Source organism: Catharus ustulatus, chromosome 4, assembly GCF_009819885.2.
Source record: "Catharus ustulatus isolate bCatUst1 chromosome 4, bCatUst1.pri.v2, whole genome shotgun sequence".
Lineage (NCBI taxonomy): Eukaryota > Metazoa > Chordata > Aves > Passeriformes > Turdidae > Catharus > Catharus ustulatus.
This window is the reverse complement of record NC_046224.1, coordinates 38,591,269-38,604,282: the sequence shown is the minus strand read 5'-3', so window position 1 is coordinate 38,604,282 and position 13,014 is coordinate 38,591,269. Positions and strand designations below refer to the sequence as shown.

Below are 13,014 nucleotides of genomic sequence, written 5' to 3'. Positions count from 1 at the left end.
AAGCTACTTACATTATTTGAAAAAGACCTGAACAGTATCCAGTTGATTCCAGTTCTATTTGGTGTTCCAAAATTTGCTCTTCTGCTTTCTCTGTGTTTTGTCATCAAGGTCTCTCAAACAAACTCCTTCATGATCCCATCTCACACTGACTTTACAGTCACTACATCCCTCTCATTGTCCTTGAATTCATTCAATTTTAACCTCTGTCCTCCCTTTCAAACACAACTTTCACATCATTTTTATGGTTTCTGTCTTTTGCCTCGACATTCCAGCATACTATCTCTGTTTCTATCCTTGTCTCTTTTGCGCATGTACACTTATATAAAATCCCAATACATTCAAAATTTTCTCAGTAAAATACAGCCTCTGACAGAACAAGCTTCCTTGCTTTCTCTTCTCCAGTCTGATTTGCAGAAATCATCAGTTCTGATACATTCTCATCAGTCAATGCTGCTGTCAAGAATTATTTGATTTATAGGATCTGAGCTAAGTGATCAAGTAGCCTTGAAATTGCAAAAACTGGAGATTACAATGCATCTGTGCTTGATTTATCTATGTCACCTAGAAGTGCAGGACTACACTGAATTATTACTAGACTACTGAATCAATTATTCTGTCAAGCCTCAAAATACCATGTTGAACAAGCTGAATACACATTTTCTTTTTAATATGGTAATATAATTTTCTCCTTTTTCATTTTCCAAAACTTTATCTTATGACAACAATTAAAAATAAAATATAAGCAGCTTCAGCACCCATCTTGACATTCTTGATTTTACCTGTCAACATTTTAATTAAGTTTAAGAGCAGAAAGCAGAAAATACAAGAAGCTGACAACTAATATAACCCAAGCAGCCACAACAGGGTTGCCGTTTTTAACTGTAGATCCTTTACAATACTAAAAGTATAATGCATTCTAAAACTAAATTAATTTTTAATGACATCATAGCATCAAAGCCCTAGCAATTTCAGTTTGATTGATTATTAATTTAGAGAAGGACACCGCTTGCACCCTGCATGAGCAGCAAGTGCATACTACTTTAGAGTAATCTCATGGTCCCTCAGCACCCTTGGATCATGCCCCTGTCAGTGACATGCTCAGGAATGACAAGGACTCAGCTCTTTTGTACAGCCTGTGGTCAGGAAGCTGTGTTGTGTGACTCTGTCCATACAGACACTGTTCTCCTCTGTGCACATTATGCCATATCTGCCTTAGTAGCCCTGCACTGGAGTATGTAATTAAAGGTCAGAGGGTTGCTGCTCCTTCTACCCGTGATCTTATCTCAGATGACAAATCACACAGGAAATAAATAAGGGGAAAAGTTGATATCCTCCCACTTTCTATTTTCCTTGCCTTCTACTTTTATTTTAGTTGTAACCATATTGCAGCTGTGGATTCTGAGGAGCAGCAGTCCTGAATGCCAAAACTGCAACACTTTTGGAGCGGTTTCCCTCCTTGATAGACATGATCAGATTTGAAGATACATAATCATACCTATCCTGGGAAAACATTGTTTGAAACGAGATCCAAATAGCAAGAGATAAATTTCATAAATAAGAGGAATGTCTCATTCTTCAGCTATAAACATTTCCCATATTTCAAAGATGAAAATAGTGTTATTTTTACTGAAACAGTTGGAAAATGGATGTAAGACCAGTATCTTCAAAAAAGCTCAGCTTCCAGCTGCTAGTAACATCCCCCTTTTCACGTGCAGATTATGAAAATGACTGATATCACGACATTTTTACATCATAAATTTTGAAGGGTCAAAGTGATGGCTCTTTTTTCTAAGCTGCATGCTACAGACAACATGCACATGAGAAAGTATGCATTATCAGAGGATGATAAAGGGTTACTGAGTAACTAAGGTGCTCAAACCCTCCCCATACTAGAGAAACAAATGAGAATGCTAAGAATATAATGTAAGAAACCCATCAAGGCTCAATAGGTAAGGCTTTAATCTTCCAAATTCTGAGTGTGTTACTGTTTCCAAGCATTTTGTGTACTAGGGCAGAGCAACTGGCATGGATTTGTTCACACCCCTACAATTAAACTTCATTAGGAGTCAGAGAAAGGTCTCCAAGGCAGAATTATCTACCAGATAATCAGGCCTGACAGTGGATATGTTTGGAGAAAAAAAATTATACACTACCAAAATTATACCTGGGACTGTGTTCATAATTCAACAGTGTAGAAGAGAACTCTGCAGAGCTAAAGCTCATTTTACTACATAGCGGTACCTTTCAGTATCTGAACTACCTTTAAAAACAGTATTTCACCTGTCACAAGTTCATATAGGAAAAATGTTCAATATTTCTGCATGATTTGTGCTTATATTGAATCAGGAATCACAACCTAGAGAATCTCTCTAGGTAAGTAACCAGCTTCAACCAAGAAAAACATATGCATGCACAAGTGATATTATAAAAACTTAACACTCTTCAAATAGAATGTTATTCTGCTTTAATTTATACTTGTGTTTTATTATCCTGTTGAACTGTAATTAAATGCACTAACACACACAGTTTGCTGTTTTCATTAGTACCATATACTGAGTAGATGTGTTTATGTTTTCCTATTAGATCTAATTAAAATATATAAATAGAATTATGTTTTATAGTTACTTGTCAAAGGAGATCTCTTACAATGCATCTCTTCAATAATATTTTGTTTAATGCTGCTATTAAGTAGTCACAGAGTCATATTATGCTCCAGGGATTATTTTTTTTTTTAAATATTCTCCTCTGGAGCTGTTACACATCTTCTGATCATAAATGCCCATAAATAAACCCACAGAAGTGGTAAAGTAGGTGGGTGTAGCAGATGTGTGCTGGGGGAAAGGTGTGTGTAGGAATCAGTCCTGTGAGACAATTCCAACCACAATCTTTTTTGTGTTTGGTACTCAGTATTCCAGAATAAAATTATTTCATAATGTTTGTCCTATTTTCAGCCATACATAGATGAATTGCTGACCACATATTAATGGCATTGACAGTATATCTCTTACTCTGCTTTGCTCCCCTTTTTTTTTTTTTTGAAAGGGCTATTTAGGGGCTTTATTTTTTATTCAACATCATTAGAATGAGAAAATATCAAACTGTGTGCAGTAGATTTGTATAGACATTCACTGTCACAGGGAGAATAATCTGAAATATATTTACAAACCTAGAATCAAGGTCACTGACTGCTGACAACTACCTTAATGTGCTTGCGGCCCTAACAGAAACACACAACCTTGGAATCACTATGACATCTAGGGAAAATCTCCAGACCAGGCACTCAAAGGATGAGCACTAAAACTACCCATCTGTACACTGTGCATTTTATTTTGGAGTGTTTGAGGAGCGTTCAGCACCTTCCAGAACTTCATAAAAGCATGTACACAGGAGTGGCTTTTACCTTGGATATGATCCCCCACAAAATCATAACACTCAGTAAAGTGTTTAAGTTTGTTTTCTAAGTCGTATCTGCCTCTTGTGCTAAGCACAGACACAGTGCAAAGTCCAGCACCTGAGCATGAAGCACTATGTGCCTGCAGAGTCTTTCTTCACAGTGATTTTCCTGGTTATTCCCCGCCTAGTTGAGCATGTTGTAAGTGGAGATAAGCACAGAAAGCAGTTCATAGAAGAAAGAAGGTCCTTGCACCTCTGCTGCTCTGTTATCTCATTCAGAGAGTGGAGGAAATTTATTGCATAACAGTGTTCTTCAGCCCTCCTTTTTGTGGTAAAATGTAACAAAACAGATTTTGTGTGTGTGTGGGGTGCAAGTTCATGGTGTTGTGCACTGGAGTGACAACCTCCAGCAATGATTTCACTAAGCTGGCAGAGACAGGGATGTGTCAACTCAAGCCAACTGTGACAAGGCATGCATTTCATTTTTGAGCAGCTAAGGAAACCACAGCACGGTGCTAGCATAGGGGAGGAACCAGGCAGAAACAGTTTCATTATTTCAACATGGGGAAATAGTGACGCTCATCCACTTGAAAATCCTGCTTATGGAACCATTAGTTCTGAAAATTTGTTTTCTGGTACTGTGATTTTCCAGAGCTTGCTCTAAGACAATTTCTGTTTGATTGTTTGTAGGTGTTCAAAGTAATTCTTGCACCTATCTGCAAAAAGAATGATCAATAATTTCATTAAATGTAAATTATTGTCACTTTTTAAGTCAGCTAGGGAGGTTCTGGAGCACACATTTTCTACAGATATTCTGTCCATTCATGTCCAGGCTGACACAGGGAGTGGAATTGTCCTGGTCCCTGTCTTTCCCTATGCCTTGATGAACCACACATACACAGATTTGTGCATGCAAAATCAGTTGTACACCCTGTAGCCCAAACAAGTGGGATAGGTCTATCAGAGCCTACAATGTCCTGCAGGATTTTGTTAGAACTTGCAGAAAAAGGACACAATTTCTTTTGCCTGCTAATGTTTAAACTATTAGCTACTATTATATTCATAGTTGTCTTAGCCAGATGAATGAGGAGCCATAGATTGAACTGCAACTTTGTTTATAGAGGTTAAAAAAGATAAATGGGGGGAAAAATAAGATTCCTGTAAAGACAGCACATCCATATTGATAAGAAAAAAAAAAGATATAATGAATAGATTATTACAGATCTTAGCAATGAAACCAGAAAGAACAAGATTATGAAATTTCATCATGTCAGAAACACCGAAATTCTTTGTTCCTTTGTCCTCCTACCAGAAACCCTCATAATAGCATTGAAACAACACTTTTAGGAAATTGGGTTATTCACATAAAATAGGGAAAATACTAATTCATGATAGATTAAATCAAAGTCACTTTTAAATAATCCACATTTTGACATCAAAAGCTGTACCTACAGTAAGCCATTTGAAACATATCTTAAAAAGACAAGAAAACAACATGCAAATGTTGTACTACATTTAATAAGTAAATTTAAAGGTGAAAAGTCAGAGTTCAGTTTTATGAGAATTGGTCCAAGACCCACAAGTAAATAACACTGGCAAAAGAAAGAGTCTCATAGGAAAAAAGGTGCCCTTTCTCCCTCTACAGATACAGTTTATTTTTTCAAATGGAGCCAAACAAATAAATAAGGAGAAGCTTACTAAATTGAGTAGCCAATACAAAAAATACATGCAGCATCACAAGCATTTTAATTTTCTTCAGGCATCTTCCAGACTGAGAGCTACAGGAACTATGATAAAACAATACTATCACCTTCTAAAATTACAGTCTAGTAAGGTAAGTTGTATTTTACTCTTTGTACTAATGTAACTAAGTTAAAACTTGAAGGAGACTTATCTGCTTGTTCTCCTCCCCCATCTTATTTTGGATCCCATGCGCTGTAAGTATACACAGTGGCATATGTCCTTAATTTGAAAGTGTATTACTTTCTCAAAGTCTCCATTAACTAGCAATTAGTTAAGAGAGTTAAAAGCTTAGAACATCTCATCTGGACAATAAAAAAAAAAAAAAAAAAATTATCAAGCAATTCCAGACCTAAATTCTGGAAAGAATTCCTAAATTCTGTTTACTTCTTTTCTGCATATATGCAACTTTTCAAAAAGCCTTTTTTTTAAGAGACTGACCATGGGTAAATTTGAAAAAAAGAAATTTATTTGCAAAATACTAGATCACAGGTACAAGCCATAGCTAAGGTGCATAGATAAAAAGAGCACACAGATCCCTGAGATACTGTTAAGTATGCCAGACTGAGGACTGAAGGTAGTAGTGGTGGGTGGTATTGTGGCACTGAACTCAATACTCAAACACCTCCAGGGATGATCATTCTACCGGGTGTGATCCATGTCAGTGTGTAATTACCCTTTCTGTGAAGAAATTCACCCTTATGTCTAGCCTAAACTTCCCCTGATGCACCTTAGAACTGTGTCCTCTCATCCTGGTTGCATAGAAACTCAATGTTTCTCCTCACTGCTGGTAAACCACTATATGTACAACCCTATATGAAAGATAAGTAAGGCTATGAATTAAAATAAATATATGTGTTGAAAGACCAGACTTCCCTGGCCATTCCAACCAAGCTGCCAAAGCCTGCCTCATGCAAAGTTGGCTGCTGAGCTCCCCTTTCCGCCTTTACTCGCACTTTCCCGTGCTGGACGTACAAGATGTGAAAAAAGGGAGGAAGTGACAGTTGTTTTGGAAATCTATATGATCTCTGGTTTAGAACTCTTAGAAATCAATTAATTTTGCTAGAAAAATGCAAAGAGGCCCTGGCAGCCAACAGAAAATTAATTATTTTGCATACATTGTGTAACAGTATTCATTAGTTTTACTTGAATGGTGAGAGGTCAGTCAGGAATAGAATCCCATTGTGCTACCCTTCAAAGAGCTTGCCGTGTAATTGAATGGAATAAAGGAATTAAATATGCAAGTAGAATGAACACTAATGGCTAGCAAACAGCACATTGCAAATATCTACAACTTCTTTGTCTAAATTCTTGAGCTGAGGTCTTAGGGGAAGGTGATTAGATAAAAAACAAAAACAAAGGAAAAAAAGGATACTGAGGGATGAGCATAAAACACATGTAGAAAGAAGCATAATGGGATCTGAATGCTACAGCATATCCAACATGTTGTGTATTAGCTCACAGATTTACAACATATATTATGCCTGTCTGCTGTTGTTTTCTGTACAGGGAGCATGCCATGTGCAGGGCCACGTGAGAGACATTTTAGGAAATGTGGTAAAGTTCTGACCACATATATCATAGAGCTAGCTTTTGTTCTGCAGAACGATGGGAACACTGTGAGTCAGTAAATGGAATAATTTAAATTTGAAAATAGCTCCCCAGAATCTGCTGAATCCATTCAGAGTTAACTAGCAGGAGAACATCACCATGAAGTGTTCTGGGTCCATCTGTTGGCAATATCATGATGGAAACAGCTTTTAAAATGCTATTTTCAATAAACTATCACACAACAGCTTGTTTCAACTATATTTCATTACCTTTCTGTTTGTTTGACGCCTACTATAAAAAAGTAGTTTGGAGGGAAGGAGGTATTTCAGTACTATAGACTGATGCAGGGTGGGAGGGACAGAGACACTACAGAAACAAGCAAAATGAGAAACAACTATAAAAAGAAAAAATAGAAGAAACTGCAATTTTAGATCCTCTGCAGTCTGGATTTAAACCAGTATGTGGAAGCTGAACTATGGTGGTGTCAGAAGGGAATGGTCTGCACCAGCCTGTCAATCGAATTATTGTGCAGTGACAGTGTTAGCCATAGGAAGCCAGACAGAAAGGGCAAGTGCACATATTAATTACCTTTAATTCTTCAAGACCTTCTGAACTGTGTACTCCAATGAGTACTGAAAGCAAGATTCACATTCAACACTGTGACACAGTCACTGGTGTGATACCAAAACAACCTGACCTATACAACTAGAAAAATCTCATCTGTCCATCAGCTTACTCCTTAAGTAAAATAAATGCCAGTGACATACTGATGGTACAAAGCCTGCATCCAACAGCATCAGAGTGGCTCAGCTGCAGAGATCAGCTCAGCAATAAAGAACAGATGGTTGCACTTGAACCCAAAATTAGTAGGAGATGAAGTTCTTTTGGTTCACACTAAAAGTTTCACAATTACTCAATTCAGCTAGCTTTGGTACACCTAATGTCATGGCTTTTTAAACAAGGAAATAATCATCTCAGGGTTTCTTCTGACTTATCCCATGATCCCACAATTCTAAAATAAACTCCTCTATGCTGATTAACTCTATATTACTCATTCAATTTCTAACATGGATTTACTTGAAAGTTTTGGTTTCAAAGAGATGCACTCCCTAAAGAATTATATGGAGCACTCAAGTTTTACACATATTATGCATCTTTTTTCCCAAACAGTATTAGAAATAGGGATAGTTAGGAAGGATGGAAGGTCATAAGCAATACTATATGGGAAAGCAAAATAAAAAAGGTATGAGACATTATAACTTCAAGCAAATGGAGATGCAGAAAGAAGAAAGTAAACCTGAAAAATAATATGGAAATAATACTGATAAAATCAGAACATAACCTTGAAAGAAAAGTAACAGTATGCAAAAATACAAAATACTGCATAAGGACCTCATTCATTATTAGCGTTATAAGAAATATGTATAGATACTTCTCTGGGCTCATTCATAAAATATTTTATCCTCTTCTGCTTTTAAGATTGATTTTTAAGAAGACAAAGTATTTTGTGTTCTGTTTATGTCTTTGACCTACTCAAACACATAAAGCCATAACATCCTCTTAGAATACGTGCATCACAGCCTGCCATTAAAAGGAGAAACACAACAAATAAGAGGATGCTTATGGTGAGTACCTACCTGAGGACGTATGACTTTCACTATGTTTTTAAGTGCAGTGTCTGGTGATGGAGGAGAGCAGTCAGGTGTTGGGCCTGTAGAGCTGTTTCTATGGTTACCAGATCCTGGTGCGGTAATTGCTACCTGAGGTGCATTATCTGGGAACAAAAATAACATCCACGTGAAATTACAAATACTTCGCATCTTTTAAAATAAAAGAGAGCTTTGAAAACAGAAGGTTACTCAGAATACTATTTAAACTTACAAAACTTAATATAATTTAAATATATATGTTAAGGAATATATTTCATATCTACACTTATTTTTTCAGCCCATACATTCATTCTGTGTTAAGACAAAATACAGCATTCTCTCAGTACCTAAACAAAATGAGATGGAAACCAACCACGAATGTTTTAATTTCATTACCTTGAATTACTGACTGTGAATCCAAATATTATATCTATAACAGGGGTAACTTGAAAGGGAGATTTATAATGCAACTTCTAGCTCATCCTGGAAAATCCTAACACATATGACTATGTTCTACATGTTATATAAACACATACTAACTTAGAATATGCTAACAGCCATAATTGACAACTTTCTATAACATTATGATCAGCATAACTGAATAGCTAGGACTAACTACATAAATATATGCTCAGTTTCTCAGGTAAATTTTGCATCCTCTATAGAGTTCTGCACTGCAGTAGCTTCCTTTCCAGCAGTACCTCAGCTAGATAACCTACAGCTGGCTTAAAAACACCTGCACACCTGCATGTGTGTGGGAAACGGCATGAGAAACCGCTCTTTGGACCTGTATTGCTGTTAAAATTTTATGGCACTGGTGAAGGACCATTGAAAGGACTTAAAATACCATTCTTACCTTCTCTAAATGCTCTAAATTCTGTTTGATCAATGTAATGTTAGTGAAAATCAGATCAGAGGATAGAGAGCACTATGAAATAGCTTCACAGCTGTGAGAGTACCCAGTCACTGGAACGACTTGGCAAAAGGCAAAAAACTCCACATTACTTCAGACCTTTAGAATTGTATCGGTAAAGAAATGCTTTAGTTCAGATTCTGGGGAAAGTCTTATTGCCTGTGCATGATTATTGTGCTTATTACAGTGTCTGTGAATTTACTGAGCACCTTTGTGAGTTGCAAAGATGTTCTCCATGCTCCTACATGTGCTGTTACACCTGCAAATCTCATGTCTGCGGGCCTCAGCTGACAGCCTGGCAGAGTTCACAGAAGAAAACAAGTTTATTTGTGGTTATGGTGGTTGTCCAATATGTGCTTCCACTCTGTGGACAAATCCACTCCAGAAAAACCCAAACATCAATAAGCAAAAGCAGCTGTCTTAAGCTGGAGAATTTTTGCCTGACCAACTTCAACAGGTACACACATGAGCTCCTCCCTCTGCACAAGTCACAAATGCCTCTGTGAAAGCCATGACAGAAGTTTCTCTCTCTCAGTCCTACTAAGCTGAAAGCATTCTTGGAAGGGTAACAGAGATATTGAAAGGAAGGAAATACCCAGTCACATTAATAGAGATAATATAGGATAAAGGGAAATAGTTTCAGAAATGTAAACCTGATGGCCTTTCCAACTTACAGATACTTTCACAGCATGAGTGATTCTAGGAAATCTGCACAATTCTTCCTGCAGAAACACTGTGTAACTGGATGAGGTTTCTAATCAAAGTTTCTAATCAAACACAGATTGACAATTTATTCTTCTAAAATAAATGTCAGATTGGAATGTTTCAGCAATACTGCTACAGCACTTAATGAAAGCATGAACAAAAATTCAGATGGCAGATTAGCAGACATCCAGAATGGAGACATCCTGTAGATAACCTCAGATGTTACCTGACAGACTGAACCCTCCCTCTCACAGAAACAGGTAAGTCCAACTTTTTTTAAAAGTATCTCATCAAAATTGCAAGTCCCAAAGGTGTGCAGCCTTACCACACAGATGTACTCTTCCTGATTCATCAGAAGTGTACACAGAAAGCTTGGATCAGAAGTAATTTATTTGATGAAGTAATAAATGTGTGTAAATACAATGTATCAAAACAAATTTTACACTGCCTTAGAAAGGAAGCGAAAATGAATTCTCACAATAGCATAACTGACATGGAAGAATTTTGATAGCATTTCGGAAATCCTTTAAGTCTTTCATATTCTGACCTGCTGTCTTACTTTAAAACTGTTGATGTGCTCCATGTAAATGAGTATTCTGTGATTTGAAAGCTCAGCTCTTCAAAGGAGGGATAGGGATTGGACAAGAAGAGAAACCTCTAAAGCCTTGCCATACTCTGAAAATCTCATAATTAGGACAAAGAAGAGTAACACCTTAAGCGAGCTGAAAGTCTCATCCTCTTTTGCTCCAGACTATGAAATAGCATCTTCTTTTACTGTATGGACAGATAGAAAATAATCAATGAACCTCCCTTACAGAGGAGTCAGATAGTTGCTCCAAGAGATCCCTGCCCTCTGTTCAGGGAGACGCCAAACAGGGGACTATTCTACTGTCAAGAAATATGGGAATAAAGACACCATATTTTGGAAGGTAAAAATTAAATTCTAGAGTGACAAATGCTCCACATGAATCCAGCTAAGTGCACTTAGTGTACTTATTTATTCAGTGGTATGAGAAACAAACAGAATTATTGTCTCTGACAAAGAGCTAAAGCTATAAAGAGCACAAATTCCTCCATACTTCAGTTCCTGACTTTCTGTCACTATTTCCCTGTGAGCCTGTGTGGGGAAGGCTGTGCTTAGCACAACTGCCCTTGAGCTATTTAGCACATGAAAGCCTTGCAAGTGAAATCAGGCAGTCTTGCAGATGCAGAAGTATCTCAACGATGGATCACTCAAAGGACACAACCTAGGAAATGTAGATTGGTTAGACTGGTGCGGATGGTAACAAATGCAGTTGTCTGCCCACCAGTTTATTCTATTCCAAAGCCTTGTTGATAGTCACCTCAGCTCAGTTTAAATATGCAGAAGAGGGTAAGTGAGGAGTCAAGTTATACAAGCAAGGTTTTGGTCTTTGCATAGGAAAGAGTTCTTGTTGACCCTGTAGAGTAATAGCTCACTGGAGGCCAGGTTTTGCTCCTTCCTACAGTCCCACACGAGTGGCATTGAACCGACTGGGAGCGACATTCTTGGAAGGAAAATTTATTGGAAGGCCTACAGGAGGGGGGAACAGGGCTGTTACATACCCCGCTAGACAGCGCTGAGAAAAAATTCTCCAGCTACAATGTGTGAATACAACCATAACTAATTCAGCAACATACACAATATGCAGCAATCTCAGAAAAGAGTAGTTATGGTCTTTCTTTCCAAGCAAAATTAGGCAGCAATACAAACAAAAGATCATGTTTATAAAGTCTAAAAACAAAACTTTGCAAAAAGAAGCTGTACAATTTTTCAGAAAATAAACAGCCCAGAAAAAACATCCAACTCCTCAGTATTTCATGCCTTCCCTTCCTTCTCGAGGGGTGAAGTGTCTGACATGTAATGGTTTCTTGTAAACAATTTCTTTATTGTGGACAGCTGTTTATTTTCACAGTAGGATGTTCCCATTATGCAACCAATAATGATTTACTACCTGGGTCTGCTCCATCAGAGAGAGAACAACACCATCAAATTAGTTCCTGCAACCAATTTGTAGGACCTGTCTGTTTATGTATACAGTACTTATAGTTTCATTAAGAGTATATTTGAATGTATTTTCCTTGGAATTAAATTATATAATAAACATGTTTTGATTTTCCCTGGTGACAAACTAAAGCAATTTTTTTCCCCCTCAGGTAACTATAATGACAACACTGCAAGTTTCAGAAACACATTTCATGGCAAATGGAACTTGAAAACTTAAGAAACTACCAAATTTACCCAGGAAGGATTAGCTTTCATGCTGAATTTCTGATAGGCGCTACACATGGGGCCAACAGGAAAGTGTTTACAACTGTCATTCTCTTCTAGTTCCTGGCTCATGTTGCAATAATTTAGATGTTTCTGTGTAATTCAGATAACATCAGGCTCCAGGGATCATCTAGCAGCTAAAAAGTAATGAATTGCAGTGTGCTTTAACAATATTCCTTCCTTCCTCCATCACACGAGAGGTTGTCACAAGGTCTACGTAATTGGAGCTTATTCTGATTTTTGAAGATGCTTACTGAGGACTTGACATTCTCTATTTTCTTTATTTCAGGGCAAAATAAATAGAATAGAACAAGGAAAATATATTAATGTGGCCTTTTAGTATATTGTAAGAGCAAACTAAGCTGTTATTCTAGGGCTGTCTTCTAAGATGTCAGACAAAACCATAAAAATGTCAACTGTTTAACTGAGATGATTAAAAAAAAAAGCTATACACAGGAAAATTTGCCTTTTCCTGTGCTGTGTGACACCAGTAGTCGGTTTCATATGTCTTTTTTCTTCAGGAGCATTGCACAGTGAAAAATGCCCTCCTGGAAAACAATAGACCGTAACACCAGAGTTCAACAAATGCTTCATCGACATTTCCATCCCACTATCTATGTACTCTGAGGACAAACCACACACTGAAACTTTTCTAAGAGATATTTCTTTCTCCTACTGTACTCAAAGGCACTATATGTATACAGTGCCGCAATATTAACTATCAGGCAATACCAAGTACACCAACCAGACACTTACTGCAAGCAAAATATCAA

General features: G+C 37.2%; 1 protein-coding gene across 8 annotated transcripts in view; it reads right to left on the bottom strand.

The window, feature by feature from the left end:
- ANKS1B (ankyrin repeat and sterile alpha motif domain containing 1B) overlaps positions 1–13,014 on the bottom strand; it is a 536,016-nt gene that overhangs the window by 266,307 nt on the left and 256,695 nt on the right. For all 8 annotated transcript variants that reach the window (XM_033058235.2, XM_033058234.2, XM_033058231.2 and 5 more), the window contains exon 11: positions 8,322–8,458. In XM_033058235.2, coding sequence (XP_032914126.1) covers positions 8,322–8,458 — 137 coding nt within the window. The remainder of the gene's footprint in view (positions 1–8,321; positions 8,459–13,014) is intronic.